The sequence below is a fragment of the Chelon labrosus genome (genome assembly GCF_963514085.1).
Source record: "Chelon labrosus genome assembly, chromosome: 9".
NCBI classification, from domain to species: domain Eukaryota; kingdom Metazoa; phylum Chordata; class Actinopteri; order Mugiliformes; family Mugilidae; genus Chelon; species Chelon labrosus.
Genome location: NC_140359.1, coordinates 8,104,706 through 8,131,508, shown reverse-complemented (window position 1 = coordinate 8,131,508; position 26,803 = coordinate 8,104,706). Strand labels below are relative to the sequence as shown.

Sequence of the window (26,803 nt, the reverse complement as noted above, 5' to 3'; positions counted from 1 at the left end):
ATCATCCAGCTTTGATGCATTGATTGGAAATAGCGCAATGATTAATTGATGTTTTTCGGCTCCTCCACCCTTAACCTGTTCTTAACATCTGCTTCATTATGAATTCTACTTCTTCAGTTTTCAGTATTCAGGATTTTCACAGAATAACTGACAGATAAATTATGAAAACAACCATCGGGGATACACTCTAACCCAAATTTAATTACTTTTCTCTGCTCTCTGTCTTTTCATGGCCTCTCTATTGCTTTTAATATATTCAATGTAATGTCAGGTGGTTCTGGCTCTATACATATAAACATACTGTACTCAATGATTTTTTAATTGCAAGCAGTGAATTAATGCTGTATGCAAAATTGAATTCAAGTGAGGAGTAAGTCCCACTCCAGCAAAAGTAAACTGAAAGAAGAATGAATGAAGACCACTGAACAGTAAATACAAAGTGTATTTTTTTTTAATTATATCTTGTGTCACCGCGCGCCAGACAAATCTCCTGCTCCTTGTTAATGAGCAAATCCCCAGTTCAGAGGCTTTAAACAGATTTAATATATGCAATGTTTAAAGTAATTCATCTCTACTTGAGATTAATTTTACAAGCTGTACTCAACTGGTCCTCAGTTTATATCCTGCTTTCATTATATGAATCATTAAGTTATCAGTTTGGTGGTGATATTTGCTGGAATTGAATCCTGTCAGCCTCATTAAGATTTTCCTTGCCGCTAACATTGCAAACACCAATGAACTGGAGCGTCCTGGCTGACGCATGCAGCCCAAGCTCATCAGCGGGGATGTGAAATTCAGTTCATCTGTGAATAAACCCCCTCGGCCACCAATAAATGTCACAGGCTGTCCCGGCAAAGGAAATGTGCGGCGGCGACAAGGCAAACATGCTTCCCGCGTGTGATTCATTACGCCGGCGAGAGAGTGTGGCTGCACCTCCGCTCATTTCACTGAGAGGCGTTTAAATGAGGGGGGACAGACAGAGCCATCAAGAAAAAGGTCAAGCAGTCCAGCTTGCATGTTAATTGTCTAATGTCACAGCGGAGTAGCTCCCGAGAAACCACTTACACATCTGCACAAATTATCATCAGTGTTGGTAAACATGCGGCAAGAGGAGCTGACGGATCCTACGATGACCTGAAAGTGACCTTGCATTAAAGATGCACGACGCAAACGGACAGCATAAAACACCTTGCAGCCATGTACAGTGATGTCAGCTAACTGCACGCTGACGCTGACTGCTTGTACATCCGTTTTCATTTGTCACTTTTTGCGAGTGGAGACGACTTTAATCTGACAGTTCTAATGAGTTCCCATGCCTGGAGTGTTATTGTGACAATGTGCATGAATCTCAAGGGTTTAATTAGCAGGAATGGGATAACAACTTTGGGATATACAATTTCAGTATTAAGACAGTCGTTTGTTGATGGAATAATACGTGAAAACAGGGAAAGTAGTTGCTAATACAGTTGCACAGTTCATCCATTCATTGTCCAAGTGTAGATTTCTCTTTTTGTAAATGCTTAAACCTGCATATTTTAGGAAAAGGGTGAGGGCAGAACGCAAAAACGGTTAGCTGTAAAATGGTTAAACACTGTATGGCTGAGGAAATACGTTGGATGTTAATTCTTTCTGAGTTTGTCAACACTAGCAACACCTTTCACATTACACACAGGCTTGTTTAATTCTTTACCATTAAAATGTGAATTAAGGCTGCTTTAAAGTGCCCCTTAACTTTCTTCTTAATAAAAACATCACACACTCCTAGCTCATAAATAATTTCTGGATTTTACTTTAAACTTTTTGGTTACCCTGAAAGTCCGGATAATGTTTCGGATTTTATGGGATGGAGGAGAGGTGAAATATAATAAAACAGAACATTGAACATTTACAGCCTTTACAGTGAAAATAGGGTTGTTCTTCAAAATTCTATTTCAGGAAAACCTCGGTAAGAGTCAAAATGTGCAGGGCAGACTGTAATAAGAGGAGGGCTGGCTTTCATTTCTGTCAGTTCACTGCCTTTTAACGGCTCCCTTCTTAATGGTAGGCAGTTAGAGCCTCAGTGGGGAGCGGAGACGTGCCAGTGGTGACTCCCGCTTTGCCTTCTTTCAGTATGTTATTTATGCGCCCTTTTCTTCTGCCAGCCTGAGGGAGGCAGGCTTGTTACTCTGTGCCAAGTGAAGGAGGGCCAAGTGTGGTCTGGAATCTAGTTCATTGTCCCTCCCTCTCCAAACAGGAAAGCTTTTGGGATGTGGAGCCGAGCATCGTCAGCTGCTGTGGGCGTCGCGCTTTGGAGGCAACTGAAGGATTTGCCCGCATCGCCATGGAGACAGTCATGAGCAGCAGTTTAGAAAAGCATGAGACAAATCCCATCCCTTCTCTTCCCTCCTTTTTTATTTTAAGCTATTTTAAAACCCGGTGCTCAAGTGCCCACCCTCAGGGATCCTCCATCCCTTCAACTGTTACTCACAAAAACAAACACACACAGAAAACTCTGAAACACACGCTCAAACACACACACACACCAAAATATGCACAGAAACTGTAGCATAAAAAGATTTACTCTGACAGGAGTCAAATAAAAGTTCAAACTTTACATAGATCCCTTATTTCACATTTCAGATTAACTGAATAGACTTGTAATATACACTTATGTTGCAGTAAGGAAACAGACTATCATGGAAAATGATATGAAATCTCATATCAGGCATACCAGAGTTGCTGGTCCACCACTGCATGGATTTATTTCCTTTGGTGGTCCTTGTTTGATGTGGATAAAAAAGGTTTTGCTGCCGACACCATCTATAGTAGTTCACTGCTTGGCTTCCTCTCCATTTCTCCTTACTGTCTGTATCTAATGTAAACACTGACTATGGATAAGTATCTCATACAGACGCACTTTAAAGAAACTGAACTATCCCTTTAGTGTCTGCCTGCACATATTAAAGACCAGAAGTTAAAGGCAGGTGGTAGTAGATGCATGAAGGTCTCACCGCTGTCACTGTTGTCGTCCACCAGGATGATCTCCTTGAGCAGGTGAGCTGGTGTGTGGTTGACCACGCTGTGGACGGAGCGCAGGATCACCGACAGGGCCTCGTTCACGAAGATGAAGACCACAGAGACCTGAGGGAGGTCCTCTGAGTACGTCAGCTGCTTACACCTGATGAGACGAATTCAAGAACAAGATTAGCCAGAGCTAAAACTATCTGAACCTTGAATTTTGCCGCTTTGTGACATTCATTTGACTTGATAAAAGAATAGTTTGGGGAAATGTGCAAAACCACCTTCATGCTGGAAGTTAAGACTAATGCTACTCTCATATCTGTATGTTAACTATAAGACCAAGGTCAAGAGACAGTTAGCTTAGCTTAGTGTAAAGACTGGAAATCTAATTCTTCTCATACTTCCTCAAGGACCTTTATGTGAAGCTCAACCCAGTCTGACACCAACATTACACGCCTTTCTCCTGCAGAGAAATCATAGGTGTAACTAATGACATTAACGATGGCTCTGTTCCATTTAGCTGTGTCAGTGAGCATGTGCAAAACCAAGGCCTTGGAACTGGCACACCTGCAGTAAATAGGACGCGGGCATAGTTTATGTGACTAGCTGCACCTGTTGAAGATGTTCACATAAAACGGTTTATGAGATGGACGTGCCGAGAATTCGGTCACATTGTCTCCTACCACTGGCTGGAGCTTAAAACACATCATCCTTGACTGAGTAACAGGTTCACGTTCCCAATGTATTCCTGTGGTGCGAACAGCCTTACATGTCTCTCCACATACAAAGGGATATATCATGAATCACTTTCTCCTCAGTGCACTAAACCAGCAAGGCAAAAATAGCACTCTTCTAAGATTTCATTTGAAGGCCCAGTTCTATTGATGGTGATGCTGCAGCTTCCAGGTTTGGTTGTTTTGTGCTGTACTGTGACTACTGTTGCAGTATAGCCAGTATAATAAAATGTGTTGAGTGAAAGGCAAATACATTTCCACAGCCTCGCAGAATGTATTTTTGTTGGGGTTGACACATAAGAAGAAGAAGAAGAAAATACTCATAGTCACTTATATTTGCCTCTATTCTCTTATTTTGGTTAGTTAGCTACAACAACACACTGTATTGCCTGTAAAACTAGCTTAATGTGTTTTAAGTATGTTTACCACCAGCTTTCAGTGTATGTACTGACAGGCCTATTCCAACTATCATCAGCTCTTTAGAGACATAAGGCTGTGTGTCTGGACAGGTGACGGAAGCTAGAATTATATCATATTGTCTAGGTCTCTGATGGACTTCTGCTTTGTTGTGTCAACAGCTATGCAATTACAAAGACTAACTGAATAACACTGGGATAACACAGCGCCAGTGGTAGCAGGTATAAGTGAATATGAACTTAAATGTGGACTAATGTGCAGATATAAATACTGATACCATCGCATTCCATTTCTGTTCTATAAATTGTAAAATTATTAAATAATAAGAATTAGTTTACTTTTACCTATAGCTGGGCCTAGAGTAGATCGATAGTGGTGAAAATGCTATCCATTGCCTTAGTAGTGCAGAAAAATTGCATTTACTGTATTTATTATGTTTGCATAGTAGCAGTATTAAAACACATTATTACAGACAGGAGTAGAGAATAATTTATACACATTATTGAATAGGTTAGTCCGCCTACTAGAAAAAGCTGAGACTGAAGACCAACTTTAAATACAAAATCTTCTTAAAACATATTGTAACATCATCTCCCATGCTATTATTACTATTTCAGCTAAATCACATTCCTTGCATGGTCTTCTGTGCAGCAATGTAATGACACAGTAGTGCAGAATAGTTTCTATCTGATATTTACTACGTTTTTACGATATGTGAAGTGAATAACTATGACCATCTTGTAATAATACAAAGTTCTCCTGGGAAACTTTTGGACCTGCCATTCATGTGGATCTTACTTAGACATGTAGCACCCACCTAGACCAGACCAGACACCCCCACCCCATAGCAATGACACTCCTTGATGGCAGCAGCCACCCCCAGCAGGATGCATCCTGACACAGACACACACACAAAAACGGTTTAGGAACAACTCAAAAAACATGAAGAACAGCGCAAGGTGTTGACCTAGCCTCCAAATTCACTAGATCCCAAACTGATCAAGTATCTGTAGGATGATCCAAAGGTCCCCACTAACAACATTCTGCTGCCAGACACCACAGGACACCCTCAGAAGGCCCATGTCCATTCTCTGATGAGTCACAACTGTTTTTGGAGGCACAAGGGAGACCTACACAATATCAGGAAGGTGGTTATAATGTTATGCCTGATCAGTGTATGTTATCTCAGTTTAATGAGTTGCTACCATGCTAACATTGCGCTTATTAGCACTTAACACAAACCACAGCTGATCAGGAAGGGGATGTCACTAATTTTGCAGGTATTTGGTTAAAAAAAATATCACACATTCAAATTTCAGCCTGATGATGTTGCAACATGAAAAATCGACTTTTACTGAGCCACAATGGCGTTGTGGTTGAAGCCAAGAAAGGTTGATGTAATGCTGATGTACAGGCTGAATTAAAGTCTGACTGTGGTAATGTAGAGGATATATCTCATTGCCTCATTTGTCTTCCTCACTAATGGTCAGACGGATAAGCCATGGCCTATTAGAATGGTAAATGCGGCCAACTCCAGGCAGCCAAAAAAAAAAAAAAAACCCAAACTGGCTTCACGTCCAACTGCTGAGGCAACTCATTCAGTAAATGGCAGACTGTGGCTGGATATGGAGAAGGTGCATGCCTGTGCAAACAATCTGATGATCAGAATCACACATACATGGAACAACCAGGTTTCACTATGTTCCCTGTAAACATTATCTCAAATGTGATCACAAACCAGGCAAATACACAAAAGTGTGCTATAAATGTGTTCAGTGTCCTCTTCCCTCTCTATCCAACTTGGTTTCTCTCCTCCTCCTCCTCCTCCTTCACTCATACTGTATGTGGACGCCATGGTAACCTCTTTAGTACATCTGTGATTGCAGTCCTACTTCTTGTTGCCACTTACACTGACCCAATTAATAAAATGAAGTGTGTACAGTACTACTCCATGCAAATGAAAGTGGTGCTTTCACTCGTGGCCTGAGCTCACACACTCTGTCACCATGCCGCCGCTTTGTCTTGGCCGATAAGCCTTGTTTACAGGTCTGTCAAAGATTCCCTGACATTTTCAGGAAAACACAGTGTTTTGTCACAGACATACTATTGAAGTTAGAAATAATGACAGCGTTGACCGGACAGAGGCTTAGTCGATTCCTATGGCAACACACACCGAGCCAGTGCCTTGTGAATGTTTCGACTCTGAACACCTTTTGTTCGTATTTTTTTTCGCATGCTTTTGTTTGCCCGTGTTTTCACATACCCTATTCATTAGGAGGTGGCTAGTATAATTGTTGTATCTGATGTATTTACAAGAGAATGAAACACATGTTCTTTGTCTGAATATCAGATTGATGTAAATTAACTATAGTGTAAATAAATCTATGAATTAATTTAGCTTTGAAGTTGTTTGTTAGACATGAACACAGAGAGGTGTTAAAGACATTCACATCATCTCAACTGAAACATGAAAGCAGTAATGACACTGCTGACATTTTCAATGATCACTATACGGTCGTATTTTCAGGCACAACAGTTGTTCTTGTGCGACAACACAACCTTGAACGCGGTTTGCCTCAAACTGCTCTTCCACTCTGCTGTGAGCCATCTGAACTCTACTGGTGCTTGCTGCCCTGATACCTCTGTGAACTGGGATTTCAGCCTGAGTCAGCAGCATCCGTGGGGTCGAGCCGCAGGGGGACGGCCACACAGCAGATGGATCCCAGCGTGGTGCTAAAGTTACATCCTCCTCTCTTTACCTATTGGAACACCCTCCCCCTCCCCCCATGCTCCACAGCCGCTGGTTTGTGTGAGTAAATGTGCGCATGTGTGTTTCGGGAACGTGTAAGGATTTTCTCAACCTTCAACAATGAAAACTGGCACAGGAATAAGTAGCAATTATGCAGGGTGACACAACAGATGGTATCTTATTTGCTTGTGAAATTATATAGTAAACGTTTTGCATATCAAAACCGGAGCGAAGGGGATTTCTGAAAGACCTACTTTCCTGTTGGGCTTCACTTTACTTTTTTTCCCCTTTGAGTATCTATATCATTCAATTTATCAAGGCATGCTTGTCATCAACTCCCTTTATAATTTGATCTTGTGCAATTTGAGCAGTTCGCTTTTTTTTTTTTTTTTTTTTTAGAATTTAAGCTCTTTAAACTCATACCATTGCTTTCTACTTTAGACTGCCAGTTAACTGTCAGAACTTTAAATGCAAATCGGAAGTGTTACTGTGTTACAAACATAACCAAAGTGAAAGGACAGGTGGAAAACGGTCAGGAAATAAAGGACACTAGAGGAGTTGGACACATACAGTAGTTGCTAGTTTCCTTTCATAGATACATTTACAAGCACATACAAACATTTTAGAGAGGATAAAAGTGTAGAGAAATAATACAGAACATGATGGGGTCATTAGTTTACAGAACACTCATTGCTACACAGTCTTGAACAAATATCCTATTAAACGCCCGGTGTGTTTCTGGTTTCACAAAACCTCGTTTGGTCGGTAAAGGCAACGGCCAAATTCACTATTCCTATTATATGTTTCTCTAACTAATTAACATTCATTTTCTAGCAATATCAGTGAAACAGCTGGTCTTTTAAAGACCCAATTATAGAATTTTGACCGCTTGGGGACTATAAACACACTAACATACTGTACATTATCCTTTGAATTGACAGAGCAAACTTATTAGAAAATAGTAGGATTTGAATTTTGCATTTCTTTAAAATACGATTAAAACAGTTAATTAAACGATTTGTCCTCTAGTGAGTCATTTTTAGTTGTCCATCAGTGAGTTAAATCTGATCTTTTTTGCAACAGTGCAGAATTTGCAACTTGTGGCAGTTTGAGAAATCGCTCCTTTGCTGGCATCAACAACACTTGATTAGGTTTAAGAGAAGATGATGATTTGAGTTGAAGTCTACCTTCTTAAATACATCTTAAGTACTGCAGATTTAAATTATTATTTGCAAGTCATGCTCGGTCACAAAAGACAGCAAGGCAAGGATGAAAACTAAGTTAAGTAAAATGAAAGTGACTATTTCACAAACTCTTGTGAGACTGAGCTGAGTTTTCACATGCATGGAGTAGAATTCAGGTGACTTACTGGGACACAACCAGCTTCATTCATGCCATTTCTTAAATGATACTCCAGCTAAATATTGACATCTATTCACGCATAGGAATGACAATCTGCTGGCATTTCATATTAGCCATGTGCTGTTTGCTGTTCTGGACTGGTAAAGCTTAATTTCATGCACTGTTATCAATCACTTCCATTACCTCAGCCCACATGCATTTGACACCAGAGCTCATAAAAGGGAAACTGAACCACAGACAGTGTTTATGATGGAGCACGGTGCGCACGTCTATCTATACTTTTAAGCTCTGCTCTCCCGCTCCGTTTGTAAGAGTAAAGGCAAGAGAGTGTTATGATTGATAACCCCTTCACTGTATAATTTCAGTCCTTCCTCGTGCATTTATGCTCTCCCCCAGCAACTCCTTTGTTCCCTCTCACAGCTTTCTCTATTGCCTCTCTCAATCAGCCTTGCCAGGTCTATAAATACAATGACAAATCTGGCAGTGAGTTTGAGCAGGGATTTTTTGCACCGCAGCTCTCCTTTGGAGAGACACTGCCAGAACATGGGAACTGTGCAAAACAAAGTAATGTATATTTCACTCCCGCTCAGCTATATGGCCAGTGGAGAGTGTTTAATGAATGTTACCAGAGTAATATCTTGAAAATGCCACCGGGAGCAAGGCAGGCTCATTGCATCTAGTTGAGATGTGGTGTGAGGGTGGATTTCAGTGTCGAGATCGTAAAGTGATATTGTAGTTCCATTGCCCTAGTTACTGGATCCAATTTAGGGCATCGCTCAACCTTAAATTTGTACCTGTCTACAGTAGCGGGGAAGCCTTGTAAAGCCGTAACAGGATGAGCGATCGACTCATCTGTTAGTAATGGGACTGAGCTCACTGGCCAGCTCTCATAATTTGACCCGGAACAAGCTTTGACAGAAACAGAGCGCCAGATTAAGATGTATTCCTATCACACCTCCCCTTTTCTCCTCCTCCGGCAGCCTGCAGCCCGTCTGACTTCTTCCCCACTGGCCACTCTTATTCGCTGTGAAATTTCACATTAACCTCCAATAACCTGCGCAATGCAGGCAGCACCAAAGCAACTTTCCAATCCAAGCACTCCTCCCTGAAAGATAATCGTTTGCCTTGTCATTTCTCCCCCCGCCCTTCATCCAGGAGATAAACTCTAACACTGGAAAGAGCAACAATTTGCAGCAGGAGCCCCTGCACCACGGAGACCTTATGATCCCATTCTGCAGTATCAGACGCTCAGGAGATGAGGTAAGCCTGTTTCTTCAGCCTCCCTTTCTGGTTATCACCCTTCCACAGGCAGACACACACAAGACGAGGGGTCCTTGGGGAGGCAGAGCATGTGTTATGCTTCGATGTAGTTTTGGGTTTAACAGCTATTTTGACAAAACAGAAAACAAATCTTTGGCAAAGCGACAATGGAGATAGAGGTGAGATTGAGAGTAATTGAATAAGAATCCTTTGGGAGGAGGAGAACTGAGTGCTGGGAAGGTGGTTTGATGCTTTGAATTGCATTTTTCTATTTATGACTGACATAAGTTACATGTAAAACCTTTTTGTTTGTTTTGTGGGAATCAGTAATCTCATCAGCTTGTCTGCCTTTATTGTTTTCTCTCCACAGCCCAATGAGCTGTCATTGCACCTAAGCCTCCCAAGGACAGCGAATGGCAGGCTCAGAGTCACCATAATATAGAGGCTACTTAAGTCCCCTGGTCCCTCAGTTAGGAATGTCACTTGCAGAAGTGAAGGGCAGAGGAGAGAAATAGAGGCTAGCAGGCGGTGAATGGGGATTACAGGTTTTTGTGTAAGGCACAATTGTGGCTGTAATTATTATGAATTAGTTTAGCTGCAGACAGGCAGGTTTAAAGGAGAGTGTGTGGATTCTTTGGTCATGGCGGTGGACTTTGCTTCCCTGTAGTCATCAAAGTCCTCTCTGCTCAATGACTCGTGTTCAATTAAAAGCCCATTAGACAGGAGGTGCCTGATTCCCACATTTAACTTATGCAGTGCTGCAGTCACCTTTTGCCCACAGGACATAGGCCTAATTACAGAATCAGAGTTAGAAATCAGAAACAGGTCTACGTAACCATCTTTCATACTCTGTGAGCTTGGGCTTAGCAACATAAGGTCAACACTGGGCCTCAAGCAAGAACATTTCTGTATTTTTATCCTAAACCTTACTTTTTTTCAGTGAGCTTTCCTGACACCGTGTTATAACCAGATTCACCAAACTCCGTACAAACCTGTCATGAATCACTTTCAGTCTGATTAATACATTTGTTCATGAGGAGCTGTGTGCATACAACATTTAAAGTCATAATGTGTATGTTTTTTTGGGGGGTGTAAACAGTTGAAGCAGAATGAGGAGTAGTGACAGTTTTAACATTATGTCAAATACTTCTATATGTTGTGTTGCAGAGACCAAAGTTAGCATGCTAACCAGCTAGCCTTGACCATTGCCGTCTGGTAAAACCACAATGTACCTCAAGAGGTGATAAAGTCACTCTATCTAGAAGTTGTGCTGGCAAGAGGAGGACATATTCTAACTGCTGTCGATCATGTTGAGAGGCAAGCAGTCAATCAATGGAACAACGAACACAAAGAAAGCGACCAGAATTTCCTCCAGTAAAAAAACAACCTCAGGTTATTTGTACAAGCACTGGACCTAGTTACACGTCATTGAGACAGATCCATCTAGTAGTAGCTGTAGTAACTGTCAAGGGCACAAAGAGGGTGGGGTACAAAGTAGCAGTGTACATGTAGGGAGGGCGTTGGGGTGGGTGGACGGTTCAACAAAGCATTTGACTTTAACACAGAAGAAAAAACAGTGCTTCTTGATTTTAATCCAACAACTTTTGTGCCCAAACAACCAAACATAGGCAATAAAATATATATGTGCTACCATATTAATATCTGTGCAATATATCCTGCCACAGGTAGGGTCTGTAATTCAGGAGACGCTTCTGTGGGTGGTGTTAGGTCAGAGGTAAGTGGCCTACATGGTCATTCAGGCCATATGATTTATTTGTGTAGTCATACTCTGTATGACCACACAAATTGTGTAGTCATACAGAGTGTTGTTTTGACAGTGTCATGTTGAGTTGCTCAGGGAAATCATATCCCTGTTACCGAGCATAAGAGCTCAAAAAATAAATGATGAGCATTATTAGACTGGACTCAATCCTTCTTTTATGAATGACATTATAATAAGAGGAGATAGTTGATGTGCTGTCACGTTTCACTCAGTGTATTCAGAGGCTGCCAAGACACAATAGGACACAAGCACGACACACCTCCGTTTTCACACTTTTTCATTTCCTGATTGATTCTGTAACAACCCTGATTTATGACGTGTACATGTGTTTCCGTGGTTACCAAGTAAGACTTTTTTCCCCACATTATACATCATGTAGGTTTCTATATATCTTCAGAGCTCATGACCAGCAGAGATATTTAATAAATGCTTAGCTTCTTCTGTGAAGGCAACATGAATGCCCCTCCCGTTGCAGTGCCACAGCAATGCCGGCAGTTACAGAATGGGGGTGGTTATATAAACAGTACAGCTCTTTCACTTTTCTTCGCTCGTATGCTTTGATGTTTTTTTTTTCCCCCTTTTCTTCAAATTGCTGCATCAGTGGTGTGAATAGAAAAAGCAACCGTAGTGATTTCCACTGAGCTTCACAAGAAATACGCTACGCCTTTATCATATAGCACCTAATATGTTTTGTTTGCGCACTGAAAATGATGGATTGATGCCCAAGAACAGAGACAGAACAAGAAAGAGGCAGTTTTCTGAGGTGAAACAGTACGTGGAGACAAGCATACAACATCTAGCCTGAAACCACAAAAACAGCACAAAATCCCTACATGGAAATGTAATGTCAGCACCATTTGAAACGGAAAAAGAGGCCTTCTCCGCTGACTTTATTAATTAGTAAGCATACTCTCCTCCTCCGTGTTCCATTCTCGTCTAATTTTTTTGGGCGTGAAAAAGATCTGGGAACAAAGCAGCATGAATAAAATGAATTGTCATCCCCGCCAAAGCCCTGGGAAACCTCTCTTGGCCGTCAGATTTCCTCTCAGAGCCTCTGCCTGTCGCCATTGTTCTTTGACACTGTGTGATATAAACGCCACTGGCAGCCCTGATTATCCCCCACCACCCGACCCATCTCCTGCCGCTGCCGATGTATCACAGCTGTAGTTCTAAATATAAAATTTATTATAAAAAAGGACCATTAAGGATGCATGGTGGGGGTTTTCTGGGTCTCTTTTATAAAAGAAAAAAAAAACTGAAGTAATTCCACATTCTTTCTGTTGCAACACAGAAACAGCTCAGCTATCCCAATCATCTTGTCCACATCCTTTCATGTTGGGATTAAGCATGTCCAAAGTAATTTGCTTTTGTGTGACTCCCTATGGCCGAGGCCCCAAGATGCCCCGTGGCCGAACCGCTTGATTTGAATTGGCAGAAGAGAGGAGGAAGGATTAAGTGGAGTTAAACCATAAGACAGATGATGAAGATGGAGACTATTGAACAGAAAGGGAGGATGGTTTGTGAGGACAGAGATCATGGAGGGATCTTTTGACAATATGTAATACAACCAGGTGGAGACAGGTGAAGGAGTCACTTCAAGACAAATCATTTTCCAGTTACAGTGTTACAGTTTTTATGGGTATTGTTATTTCCCCATCAGTTCTTTTGCATAAAGTAAATACTTCAGCTCTGTTCAGAGTGTCTGACTAGAGAAATATCCAGTACTGAGGAGGACACGTTTCAGAAAATCTATTTTACTGTATAATTATATTATTCGATAAAAATCTGTAATGCTACGTAGTCAAAACAATAACTGCTGTGGCCTATAAAGTCATATTATAAATTTGCTTGTCCACTCATTGGTGGCCAGCAAGCAATAAATTGGGTAACAGATGAGCTCGCTAGCTTCAGTGCTAACTCACTGTCCTCATCGATCACACGACTCGCTACCTGCAGGATGATCCCTCGAGAGTCCTCCTAATGAGGAGGCAGCGGCGGGAGGAGCAGCGATGTCTGAGAAGTGGAGGGAAACTTGCCAGATTTGCATATCTCACACAGATGCACATTTTGTGTTGAACACTGAGCAAGTCACAAACAGTTTCTCCACGGTCGTCAGACAGCGAAAACGCTGAGGCTACCTTGCCAGTATGACGAACAATGTCAAATGAATGCCGAACATGAGAGACATTTACTTCCTTTAAATTGTGTTTTTTGCTGCAAACCAAATGAAGCCACCCTGCTAGAATGCACTTCCCTCAGACTCGAGTCATTTGAATTGGAAGCAAGTTTACTGCATGCCATGTGCAATGGGACACCAAGGGTAGCTTGTGCAAAATGAATGTCATAAAGCACCAGGTGTACAGGAATATCTCCTGCTGGCAGCCATTAAATTTACAAGGTTGACATTTGCATTTTTCTCTTTAACATGGAAACTAGCATGAGGCAGTTTCTGAACCATGTGACATTCTATACATCTCATCGGTTCCCTTACAGCCGGTACTAGGTTCAACATTTTATGTCAGAACTCCTGAAAATACGCTACACATTCAGATTCTATGTTGCATCAACACCATGTTGCATCGATCTCCTCCAATAACCTCCAACAGTAACCTTGATAACCACTGATGCTTGCGTTTAGAAATAAATATTTGCTTTCTCATCTTTTCTATTAAGGTAATTAGACTCATGCTGACTTGATCACTTTGCAAAAGTATATTAAAAAAAATGCCCTGAGCCCTGTTGACCTGGTCCGAGCTTGCAGGATGTTCCTGTAAAAAGCTCACTATTTATCTGCACAGCCTCTCAATTCTGACAGTCCTTGAATTGCACTCTGCTTCTGTGTTGGCACAGTAAATGTCCTGGAGATCCACCAAAACACCAATAAAAAACTAAAACGTTAGAAAGAGAAAAGAAACAGTAGGAGTGATGAAAATGCCAGATTCCTGGCAAAAAGTCCCGCCGTACATTGTGTGCCTTCACAAAAATAGAACCTATCAACTGCAGCAGGGATTAAATTGGCAAAAATTCCAGTTATAAATCTTCCGAACATTACACAACGCTGCCAGGGGGGAAAAAACAGGTGTAGGGTTGTAGTTGGAAGAAGAATGTACATGACAGAAAATCAGAAGAAACAGGATGACATACTTTTTAGGCCTGTAGTCAGGAATGCTCCTGTCCAAAGAGATGCGGTCACTGAGCTGAGCGTTGTAGCCGTACTCCTCGTACTTCCCTTCGGCATCTCGACTATCCTCTCCCAGAGTGGCTGCAGCTCCTCCCTGGCCAAGGCCTCCGGGTCCCTCCACCAGCCCCATGGGCTTCGCTAAACCTGCCAAGAAAATGACACACCAAAAAGACAAGTCACACGGATGTACATAGCCACGGGTTGAAGCAGACCCACACACACTCACAGAGAACAGGGAGAGACAGGTGAGAAGAGAGGCCAAGCACGGGGACAGCTGATTGACATTCTCTAGCAGTGTGAGGAGACTGGTGTATGGCAGCTCTGAGACCCAGCGGGGCTCATCCATGGGGCATCATTACACTGTCTGTCAATGGAAAAGCTGCAAAACACCCACACGGACACAGACGTCACAGAGACGAGCAGAGGAGAGCAGAAGCTGAGAGACACAGTGGTAGTAAGGCCAACTCTACAATAGAGACTAGAGAGAATTTATAGTGCACAGCTGTAAGTCACATACAGAATGGCTGGCCTCAAAGTGCCTGTGGGTAATCGGGTATGAAAGAAAAACTGTGAAATCCTCACAGAGAGGGATTGTGGTTACAATGTCACCAGGCTCATGTATGCAGTTTCTTGAACGTTTTGTGTAATTAATGCATCATATCAAACATATCGAGTCTATACATTGAGAATAAAATGATGGCGGGTCTTTCATTCAGAGTTTAGGTGAGGGGATGATGACGCTTTTATTCCTATAGCAACCGAGTCAGTGGTGTTTGATTCAAAATTTTCATACTATGGCATTTGAGGGCGGTCATCAGTGACCCCTGATGACCCTGCAGTACCATCCTGTCCCATTCTTGCTAATGTCCAAGGGCAATTCACCAATCCCCCAGAACGTCAACTGGACCGCTCAGCATTCATCAGTGAACTCAAGCATTGATCTTTGGACCTTTATAGTCAAAAATGCCGTTTAATACGAAGCTAGCAGACTTTGGAGGAGCCCGCATTAAGTGGTTCTTGTGACTCTAGAGACAGAACAGTTTGCTGCTCAGCAGGTCTTTGTCTTTCATAGATGCTCTTTTAATAGTATTAAACTGACCAGACTCTCTGTGTTCTGAATCAGACAGGGTACTACTCCTGTATCAATGTGTTTTATGCGTCTTGCAAAGCATTGCACCACCCTGTGCTTTTTAATCTTCAGAGGGATGTTTCTTACTCCTCATATTGCATGAGAACGCCGACTTGTTTAATATGGAACAACTTCTTAAAGTAAATTTTCCTTTAATTAAGACCACAACGATGGGAAACTGTTTAACAAGTCTGCCCAAGACTGATCCCAGTTGTATTAAAAAATATGAGAGATAAAACAAGCAAAAACCTTCACAGAACAAGTCTGGTTTACTAAAATGCCCATTGAAATATTCAGGACACAAAACTCATCCATACAAATCTGAATGGTTCTCTGTGAAGTTTTTGACACCACACTTGTGAAGGTGTGCACAAAAAGCATGGCTGGAGAGGCCGGAAGAAGTGCTCATGTGCACTAGTTGTCATTTTACTGACCGTTGAAGCTTTATTTATGTGACCTCTTGTGTCTGGTCTCCACTTGCGGTTGTGGAAATGTTTCAACTTGCAGGCCCCCACTTTGTTTGAGTCATTTGTGCACAACTGATGTTATATTGGAATTCAAGTTTAACATTTTTTTCAGAAAACTGTGATCTGACCACAGAGACTTACAACACATCTGTCATGTACTCAAAACTGTTTGATCTTGTTGATTTAGGACTAAATTTAAAAAGCACAGATTTTTACAAAGACCTTTCCTCCAACAAGGAGCCACCAGATGTTGCACTGACCCCCTAATGGCGCTATATGGCTAATTATAGACTCATTATAGAAGCAGCATGCAGCGCAACCATGACCGTGGAGTAGCTGTTCAGACAGCGCTTGCTCCGTGCAGGTCGTTTTATCTCACAAAGACGGCCTGAAGAGTGGCCAGATTGCCACTGAATACTTAGCTGTGAATGACAGCCGAATCGTGGTCAGCGCAATCATGTCATGCTCCTTTGGCCAAACACCCTGGATTTAATGTGTCAGGCTTAAAAATATCCTTCTGCTCTCATTAAAATGACTCATGTCTCTGACTTAACAAGTCGCCGCTTTGATGCTGCGACAGTGGCAGTTTCAGTCGGAGAAAAATGGGCTGCGGCATCAAAAATTAAAAACTTACAGACCTCTAAGGAGCTGTAAGAAAATTATTTGGTTTGGGAGGAGGTGGATGCAGCAGTTCTATGGCAGCAATATTGTTCCAAGCAGCAGTTTTTGTGGCTGAAGAACGAAGTCGACGCGGAAGTGGCAAAAGCTGCAGTTCCTCAAATGACCACTTGAGGCTGGTCCAAATTAGTTCTACCATGCATGTAAAGCATATTAAGTGCTGGTGTAGAAAAATAAAAAATACCGAAAGAGACGAGGATGTTTTGATACTTCAGCAATTTATGGCTGATAGAGCATGTAGATTCTCAGCAAAGCGTGTATATAACAATTTCTCCTTTTCCAGTGATTGTGCGCTTTTTGGGCCATTTTGCATGACATGCCGAATATGGAAGATGTTGTAACAAGGTTTGGCTCCCATGCCAAAATTGCTGCACGGCCCACCACTGTTCCTAGCATGTTTTTACTTTTACTTTTCTTGCAGTAACACAAAAAATGAAGTGTTCAAATTCCAATATACGTCACCAGCTGCCACCCTCCAACCACTTTCCATACGGTAACTGTAAAGAGTTTGTTACAGCACAGGGATGATGTCACGCGTCTCTGCCAGCCTTCACTATTGTTTGACTGTTTAAACTCCCTTGAAACTGCGGGATAATGTCAGATAATTGTTATGCGAGCCAGCTTCCAGTGTGGCCTCCACAGAATAATCGAGCTGCGTCTGTTCTCCATATCAACAGATGGACACACAGACAGTAAGTAAACAGCGCATACCAATGAAGAGCTCAGCTCTCAGCTTCACCCCTCCAGGAACTGCAGAGTAATCACCATATTTGGATGGCCTCAAATTCTCGGGTGCTTCTGAAGATTTGTAATTGGAGCTGAATGGTTGCAAACTGGATTTTCCCGCAAGAGGGATTTAGGTCGCCCTGCACCAGCCAGTATGGTGGCATTTTGACAAGTATGGGTGGGGTTCACGTCATGGACTCGCCATCTGGCAAAGCTGCCCATGTCGCACAATAACATAGATACCCTCCAGAGCCGGAGACTAGAGTCTGGAGGGCCTCTCTGTCTCGGTGTGAGTCTTGGAAGCATGACAATGCCTTTCGGCTTTTGTTTTCTGCTCTCAGCGTTATTTTGCTTCTCTGTATTTGAGAAGCCTCTGCCTGACTGGAGGAAATTCCAAGATGGGATGAGACCTGAACGTCTTTTCTCTGTAGTTCTTTAACGTAGATTTGTTAACACAGATTCTACAGAATCAATTGTAGATGCAGAGTTTTTGATTTTCAACACGTAACCAGCACTGCAGTTTTTGTGCTCTTTGTTGCAGGGGTCTGTTCTGACGTGATCGATAATGGCTGGTAGGTCGGGTCAGGTAGTTAAATCTCCCAATACTCCCATACCAAATCCTGAAAACTTATTTGACACAGCAAAAAAAATAAATAAAATAAAATAAAAAAAAATCCTTTTAAAAAAATGGATTTCTTACAAACCAAAATAGAAGCTTTTAATAAAAATCTTGATGGAAAAGATGAAGAAGGTAGAGCTGTGCTGTGTTCATCTGTGCGTAGAACATCACACTCACAACACCAACACTCAGGATGGAGAGCTCTGTTCCCACAGAGACTACACAAGTTAAAAATGTATGTTCGCATGAACCTTTGAGGCACTTTGTATAAAAGCACCCAGCAAGTTGGCTGTTATGTCCAGGTCAAAGAAAGAAGGCAATGACTAAAGGCCCATGCTGCTCACTGTAAAAGATATATATGCAAGGACACAATGCAACTAAAAGAATCCAACTTGCAGCATTCGACTACACGGCACATCTTGAATGAAATCTTATATAAAAATCTTATATATTCCCATGTATTTCCTCTGTATTTGTCCATTCACTGTTTCAGAAGTAACATCCCCAAGTGGCACCTCATCTAACTACGAGGCAATTACAGCCCAACATCTGCTTTTCCCACTCAGGCTTCACTCCAATCCCAAGCATCAGCTGGCTGTGGATCCTCTGCAACATCAACAGCCAATACGAATCGTATTGCATCCCAGTGTGCATCCATCTCTGCGCTCGTTCCTCACCATCCATTTGTCCAAATCCCTCTGACATGATACAGTAAACCCATAACAGCAATAAATGATGCAGCAGCCTTTCCGAATGTGTCTGATTTGGCCTTTATAAGACAGAGTCTCAAATTCAAAGATGACCCCATTTTTAATGAATGATTTAAGAGCAAGAGTGGATTTATGCACGTCCAAAGTGATGCAGTGGAGCTCTAAATATTGATGCAGAGGGGAAGTGGGGGATTCAGTGATCTCTTGAAGAGGAAAATAACTTGTTCTAGAGAGGTTTAAAGCCTTCAAAGGCCAAAACAAATCTATGAAATACTGAGAGCTTGGAGAAGAGCTGCAGTTTTGTCAAGAGTATGACAGCTCTGATTTAAGAATTGCTAACACCACACCTCAGAATTATCTCTCAACAGCATGATGTAATCTAAATATAGAGCACAAAACTGCATAGTGTGGGACATTAATATTTTACTCTTTTGGCTCATTTCTAATCTGTGTTCATTTGTTTTCATATTCATTTCATGCGATCAAGCAGCTACATTAAAACAGATCCATTAAAGAGTTCATTTGTAGTTTCAGTACCACTTTCACAGCCGATCAATGTTTTTAATAGTGCTTTGGAGTCTATTTTAAATGCATTTTCTGTTTCTCCATGTGTAAGAAAACTTGCACTCTAGTAGGCCTATGTGTTTTTTTCCTCCTTAAAAGATGCATATGTTAACTTGTTGTTTACTTGTGTTAACAATATGCATCTTTTAAGGAGGACTTTTTACTGCCTGCTTTATCTGTTGTTTTCTTATCCCATTCAAATGTTGCATATTCCTCAATTTAAAAAAATATATATTCATATTTAATTTATTTTATCATTTGTTTCCAGTGCAAAGCTTTGGTGTTGGATCATAATTTGTGAAAAACAAACTTAATTGATATATTTCTTGACACGTTGGTGCATTTTTACCATAAAGCATGATGGAACCTTAATTCCTGGGCTTCTTTCTGTAGAGAACACATCTAAATCTCTTATAAGGACCACTTATTTGAAGGATCACTAAACCCAACTGTGTGAATCTAGCATATCATATTACACACCATATAAAAAAACCTCACATGAGGTCAGAGTACATTTTCTATTTGTGTTTAAATAGTGTAACGTGTTTTTGTTTCCATCCTTCGTACTGGCCTTAAACCCGTTCTGAAACACTTTCATAATATTTTGTAATAACTATTAAAAGAAAAGCTGGAGAACAAACAACGTGCAGCACATGAATGAAAATCTATTTACATGATCAGTTATCCAGCCTGGCCCTCTGTCACCATTAAATGTTGGTAATGTAATCACTGCATGACTCTGAGCCAGCACTATAAATAAGAGGAACGCTCGCTCCATTTGAAATTGACATTATTGTCTGCGGCTGCCTGGCTGATTGTCAGGTGAGGCGCTGAATTCATTATCATGATTCCTCACGGCTGAGCAGAATTGATTCTTATCTGTTTCTTAGACTGTGTTGTCAACCGGCGTCTCATCTACATATCATTATTGGAATATATTTCATTCCATCAGGTTTCACCATGCTGTTTCACCGGCCGCCGCCATTGCACACTCCACGACAACATATACGTAGGCACACAAAGATACGTATCAGTGAGACGCAGTCCGAGCATCAAGCGCGTGTCACCGTGGAAGAGGGTAAGTGTGACATTTCTTCTTTCTCATCAAGTCTTTGTCCCAGCAGGCTTTGCATGTAAACAGGGCTACGTTCTTCTCCATAATTGAGCATAACCGATAAGAAGCATATCTGGTGCTGCAGCTGGGCCTGCGAGGCTGCCATCCCATCAGCACCTACGCACTGCACTGGGGGAAGGCCGGGGGTGACATGCATGGCTGATGACAAGAGCCTCAGTGTGACCGTGAGCTGTTGGACGACAGCCGAGCTTAAACAATGATGCAACCAGCGCTGGTCAGAGGAGTAAACGGAAGAGTAACACATTCACTCGCTAACAGCTGTATTTTTTTTTTTTTAAAGAAGCTTATTTTTAGAGCACTTCTGGTTCGAGTGACAGAGTAGCAGAAGAAACGCAGCCAATGAAATGAAAGTCAGGCAGTCTCTGAGTCTAATCCAATTAAAGATAAACCGTTAGACTGTCAGAGTGGAAATGATCAAACTGATGTTTTTTTTAATGTATTAGATTTTTTTTCCATTCCATGTTTTTTTCCTATTTTTACATACCTTAGTCTTGCAATTGAGGGTTCGCTATAGCCCTCCCGAGGAGCTGTTCACCAAGCAGCTTAGCAACTGGACCTGACCATCAAGCTTTGCCTAACTCTAAGCTTTACATACGGTGTGTATGTGGTTGTGGTAAGTGTAGCAGTGGTCTCCTTTTCCTTTTAAAAAAAGAAAACACAACCACTAGTTAAATAAATTGCAATAATTAGCTAACTGAGCAATCTTATTACTCAATACATAAACAGCTCCTAAAAGGGTTAGGGTCATTACAACAACAATCCTCTGTAAGCCCCATTTTCTTTTTGTTTTTATTCAGTTTTTGAAGAACCCATTTTTATTTTACTTTTTATTTTCAGAAAATAAAAGGTTTAACATGTCTAACAGCTGGAGTAACCAGTTTTCTTTAATATGTATTAATTTATTTCTGCCAGGAAAATATCTACTTGTCAACTTCATTCTGAAATGAAGGAATCAAAAAGTTCTAAGAATTTTTGAGTCATTAGGACAGCCTGATGAGCAAACAGAAGTTTAAAAGTCACGAGCTGTGTCCAATGAATGCTGTTTACTATACACCGATCAGGAAAAACATTATGACCACCTTCCTAATATTGTGTAGTTCTCCCTTGTGCCTCCAAAACAGTTGTGACTCATCAGAGAATGGACATGGACCTTCTGAGGGTGTCCTGTGGTGCCTGGCAACAGAATGTTGTTAGTGGCGGCCTTTAGGTTGATGGGAGGGGCCTCTGTGGACCATCCCACAGCTCCTTGATCAGTTTGAGATCTAGTGAATTTGGAGGCCAGGTCAACACCTTCTGCTGTCCTTCATGTATTTTGAGTTGTTCCTAAAGTGTTTGTGTGTGTGTCTGTGTCAGGCTGCATCCTGCTGGGGATGGCTGCTGCCATCAAGGAGTGTCATTGCTATGGGGTGGGGGTGCCTGGTCTGGTCTAGGTCAGTGATTCTTAACCATGGGGCCACGGCCCAACCAACAATGGGCAAATGTAATGTGAATGTAAATTCTCTCCTCATAAATTCCACAGTGGTACAGTAGTAGTACTGACGTAGTACTCCCAGAATGCAGTGCACTACGTTTTGCCTTCAGCTGAATCGAAACACCTTGTTGCTGCAGTTGCTAACAAAACATGCTTATGTGCAACTGTGTCAAGAAACAGAATTTTAAACTTATATTTTCTTCTGTGTAAAAATACATCTTGAGCATTATAGCTAGCTAATAATTCTTTAGTCATGTTTTCACTGCAATAATTGAAAATAAACACAGTGTTGGATGTCTATAGCTCTAAAGTTCAAAATTTCCACTTGAATAGTGACCTACAAAATCATCATCAGGCTTTGTCTTTCTAAATAATGGCAGCTAGTCTTGTTTGCGCATTCATTTAGTCCAGTGAGGCTCACAGGGCTTCAGTAGGTAAGTACCAAAGAGGAGGTATTTACCAGCCCTAATGCAGTACTTAAGGTCAAAACGCTGCTTCATGAGCTTGTTAACAAGCTTAAAACCCCCTCATCTGATTACGCAAAGCTGGTGGCATCCGGAGCAGAGCGCCACTGCTGATAACCCTCATGTTGCTCATTTCTGCGCAGAATGGGACGCTGATTTTCCTGCTGGAAGTCCGCTGTCCGTCCATCAGACAACCATAAAAGAGGAATTTTCTGACTTGTTTATGTGCTTTAAATCTAATTGCACCCTGCTGCAGCTCCCAGTGCATGCCATTGGTAGACAATAAACAACAGAGGGAATGGGCAATTACTTCATATCGCTGCTGGACATGGTAATAGTTATTGGCGCACTGAGTCTTTCTCTCACCATAGTTATTCCCTGTGGCCATAGAACACAATTTGCGGTCTGTGCACGGTTTAGAAAAGAGGCCACTGACCTGGGATGTGAGGATATGATTAAGTATGCCATTAAAGAGCTCAAGACAAATCATGCCGGGATTGTGACAACCAGCACGTTTCCAGCATGCGTGCACTCCTGCCTGTGTTGTGGAAAAATTACTCAATTGACTACTGTTTGTGTTTCTGACTTGGATTGTGTGGAGAGAGATTGTTGCTTGAGAACATTGTTCATGAAGTGTACACTTATTTTTCTCAGATTGAAAATAGTCAATGAACACCTGGATTTGAAAGTCTTATGTGCAGCGACACTTGAAATGCTGCATGACAGCCCAACGGCGAATGTAACGCTACTTCTGATTAGGATTTCTCCAACGTATTCTACATCTTTCCAAATAGCTTCTGAAAAGAGACCCACTCTTAAGTCTATAACCATGCGCATATTCCTATGGAAAGTGAAAGCAGACAACTGTGCCAGCTTTGCACTTAGTTCGTGGCTTGTTCAGTGCTACTCTCTCCACTTGGGAACTTATGTCTCAGCTACTTGGGCTCAACCGTGCTGCACAGGGGAGTCGGTTCTAAGAATAATTTATGAGTTGATATAACTCTTTGGACTGTGCGTATTTATTTTTTTTGAAGAAGTGCATGCCTTCCAGCCAGAACTCAGGGGAAAAAGTCAAAGTGCATCACACATATGGAATGAGAAAATGCTCTTTTTATTTCATTTACATTTTCAGCTTTCATAACCACGCTGTTTAATCTCACAAATAAGATTAAGTAAGTAGGTTAATATGTGTTTTTAGCTCAGTCCTTTATAATTTTTTTTCCCCAAACTTTTTCAGTGCATGTGGTTGTCCGGCTTCCTCGCTTTGTCTCTATATACAGCTAAGTGATTGAGTGGATGCATTGTACCTTTTGAGAGGCAGTGCCTGCTGGCTGGATGCCAGATGCCAAGCATAACTCAAAGTGACAGAGTGACCCTCAAATAGCCGCCGAAGCTCCAGCAGAATAACAAGATCATGCAGACGCAGTCCGCAGCTGCACTGTTTTGGGGCCATAAAGCTGTGAAAAGTCTTTAACTACTCACGGAGAAAAGAGTCGGACTGACACTCAACCCTTTTCTCCTGGATCTCTCAACATCACGTTAGAGCGAGATATCTTCAACACTAAAAGACACACGCTGACTGCCTCTGTAGAGTTCTTTTCAATATGTCCTTGAATTGAAGGCTTTGACAACTTTCATGGGCTGGAATTTTTAGAAAAATGTTACAAAATTTCTGACCTCTAATGGTGACCAACATGAAATACAGCAGAGATTGCGTCCTCCTGCATAGACCCTCCACCCACTCTGCCCTTTAGCTTGAGCTATACCAGCCTGTTATGTACACAGCTGATAAACCTAGTTTCCCAGGAGAGAAGAGCAAATAAACTGACATTTCTCTCTGACTACGACCCAGTCAGTCACACAACTCACCGTGCTGCCTTCTCGTTACTGAGCTAAATAAAAACAGATTGCATCTTTTGCAAATGATGCCCTGGTGTTTCCAATACACCCCTCCTCACAGTCGAGTGAAAGCTGAGTTTGGGTGGAATATACTGATACAAAAAGTGAGTGCTACTGGCCAATCAACCCAATCATCAATCAAACCAAGTGGAGAGAGTAATACTCAGATACAGAGAGAACAAGCCATGAACTAAGTGCAAAGCTGGCACAGTCGTCTACTTCCAGCTTCCATAGGAATATGGATGATTGGGATGAATGATCGGTTACACTGATTTTCAGCCTTTAGTAGAAGTATATTCCACCTAAACTCAGATTGCACTTGAGGAAAGCTGAGGAGGGATCTTTTGGACCCAGAAATGGTGTTGCTGGTAGGTTTGCAGTCAGTCAGAAAAGACCGTTTATTTGCTCATCTCTCCTGGGAACCTGTTAGTTTATCATCCATACATCACAGGCTGCTACAGCTCAACCTACAGGGCTAAGGTTCGCCTGCACCCAGTTGCCACAGGAGTACCGACGATGCGTTAGGATGTGTCCATGATGTAAAGTAGTAAAGCATTTCTCTGGCAGTCACAATAGTGTGACAGCATTTCAGCTGTGATCCCACTTAGCCTCAATATTCTGCAAGCGAGAGCATCGCGGTGGCAAAAAAAAAAGAAAAGTACATCTTTAATACAAGAAATGTGTTTCTTTCATTGCATCAACGACCTTCTGTGAAAGTCAATGAGAACCAGGAAATATCATTATATAGCTAACGTTGCTTTCCTGTTGCATAAATTGTTCATCACTCAGATATATTTTTTTGTCTCTGCGTCACGTACTAGAAAGAGAATAATATCAGAACGTTCACCTACATTAGTAAAAAAGAAACAAGGTCGAAAATAGTATTAGGTTAAAAAAAAAGAAAACACTCTAAAATGACTTACATGCAGAAGCAATGACTCAATTAGTTCATTAAAGTATCTAAAACAAATGCTCTTTTTTGATTGTTTGATTTTCCTTGTCGTACAGATTATAATAATGAAACATTATTTTCATATTGAAAGAGATTGTGTGTCTCTGGTAAATTCGCTGAGAAAATATTTGACAGACTAATCAGTAATTAAAATAAATGGTCCCAGATGTCGTTCATTTGTCGTTCATGCCTTAAAGTCCACTGACTCACCACTAAGGCTTCCTAATGTGATAAAAAATTGATATAGCTATGTTTATGTTTGAGGATATTTTGTCTTTTTCTTTTCAAGTTATTAAAAACTAATATAATTTGCCTGAATTTGTGTCGGTGATGAAGAGTATCCAAGTGGATCTATCCGAGTCTGTGTCTTTATCATCAGTTCACCGAGAGGATTTACCACAAAAGAAGAAGAGTCGGATGTAACCTGATTTTAAAGATTGCTGCCGTGCTGAGGAGACCAGATCTGCCCCACAGACTAATGACCATGAAATGAAATACAAGTCGGTCCTCCCGCTATAGAGCCATTACATTAGACTCTCCTTCGAAAGTCACACTGCTTATCAAATCTAATCTGTGTCTGACAGGAGCTGCTGCTGACACACGGGCTTCCAATGAGTGAGACTCATGCAAGAAGAGCGGACATCAATACTTGAACCGTAAGTTTATGGGAAGTTTACAACAAGTCAATTATATGATGGGGATGTCCGAGTCTGATAGGCTGTTAAAGGATACAGCCCTGTAAAGTCTATCAGCACAGACGGTGCAAGCACACACAGAAAGTGTTGCACTATAATGCATCACCCTGCTTCATTAGCCTCTTAACAGGCAAGCTTGGAGCTTCAGCAGCAGACCTTTGGCAATGTTTCATGCGTGAAATTAGGAGGATTTGTTCTTATTGATATCCTAAAGAAATTAAATAATGAAAAAATGAAAATACACTTGAGTCATGGTAAGTGAATCTTATGTGCAAGGGCTGTATTATATATATATTTTTGTTTGTTTTGGTGGTAATAGTCACAGATGGAATAGATCTTTCCCTTCATAGTGTCTCCTACCGTTTAACTGATTGTAAACCACGTCCTCCAGCCTCTCCAGCCTCTGGAGAATAGACTGCCTGTCCACCAAGTTGGAAACTTTGCCATTCCTGGCTCGCAGCCTCTGGTCAGAAATACGCCCTATCTGGATGAGCTCCTCGGACCGGTCCTGGATCCTGCAGTACACCGAGAACAGGATAATCCCCACAAACACCAAGATGTTGACGGTCAGCAAAGTTTTGATTTTGCGTGCCACAGCCATGAAAGGGAATCTTGTCTGGCTGACTCAGTCAAGCCCAGCAGCCGGTTCGTGTGCGGTGGCCTGCTCCGTCACCTCGCTGTGTGTTTGTAGGATTTCGTGGCGAGAACTCGTGGGGACCCCGAGGGAGGACGACCGGTGCCTTCAGCACCACGGACAGCTCAGGAAGCAGCGCTCACTTCTTTGCGGGGCACGGCAGCCGCCACATGG

At 41.7% G+C, this 26,803-nt stretch overlaps 1 protein-coding gene across 1 annotated transcript in view; it reads right to left on the bottom strand.

The window, feature by feature from the left end:
- The window catches only part of galnt9 (polypeptide N-acetylgalactosaminyltransferase 9), a gene marked incomplete at both ends in the record, with an annotated part of 84,826 nt that extends 58,230 nt beyond the window's left edge, over positions 1-26,596 (bottom strand). The window contains 3 exons of the mRNA XM_084552022.1: positions 2,991-3,157; positions 14,450-14,630; positions 26,356-26,596. Of these exons, the coding sequence (XP_084408148.1) occupies positions 2,991-3,157; positions 14,450-14,630; positions 26,356-26,596 (589 nt within the window). The remainder of the gene's footprint in view (positions 1-2,990; positions 3,158-14,449; positions 14,631-26,355) is intronic.
- Between the last annotated feature and the right edge of the window lie 207 nt (positions 26,597-26,803).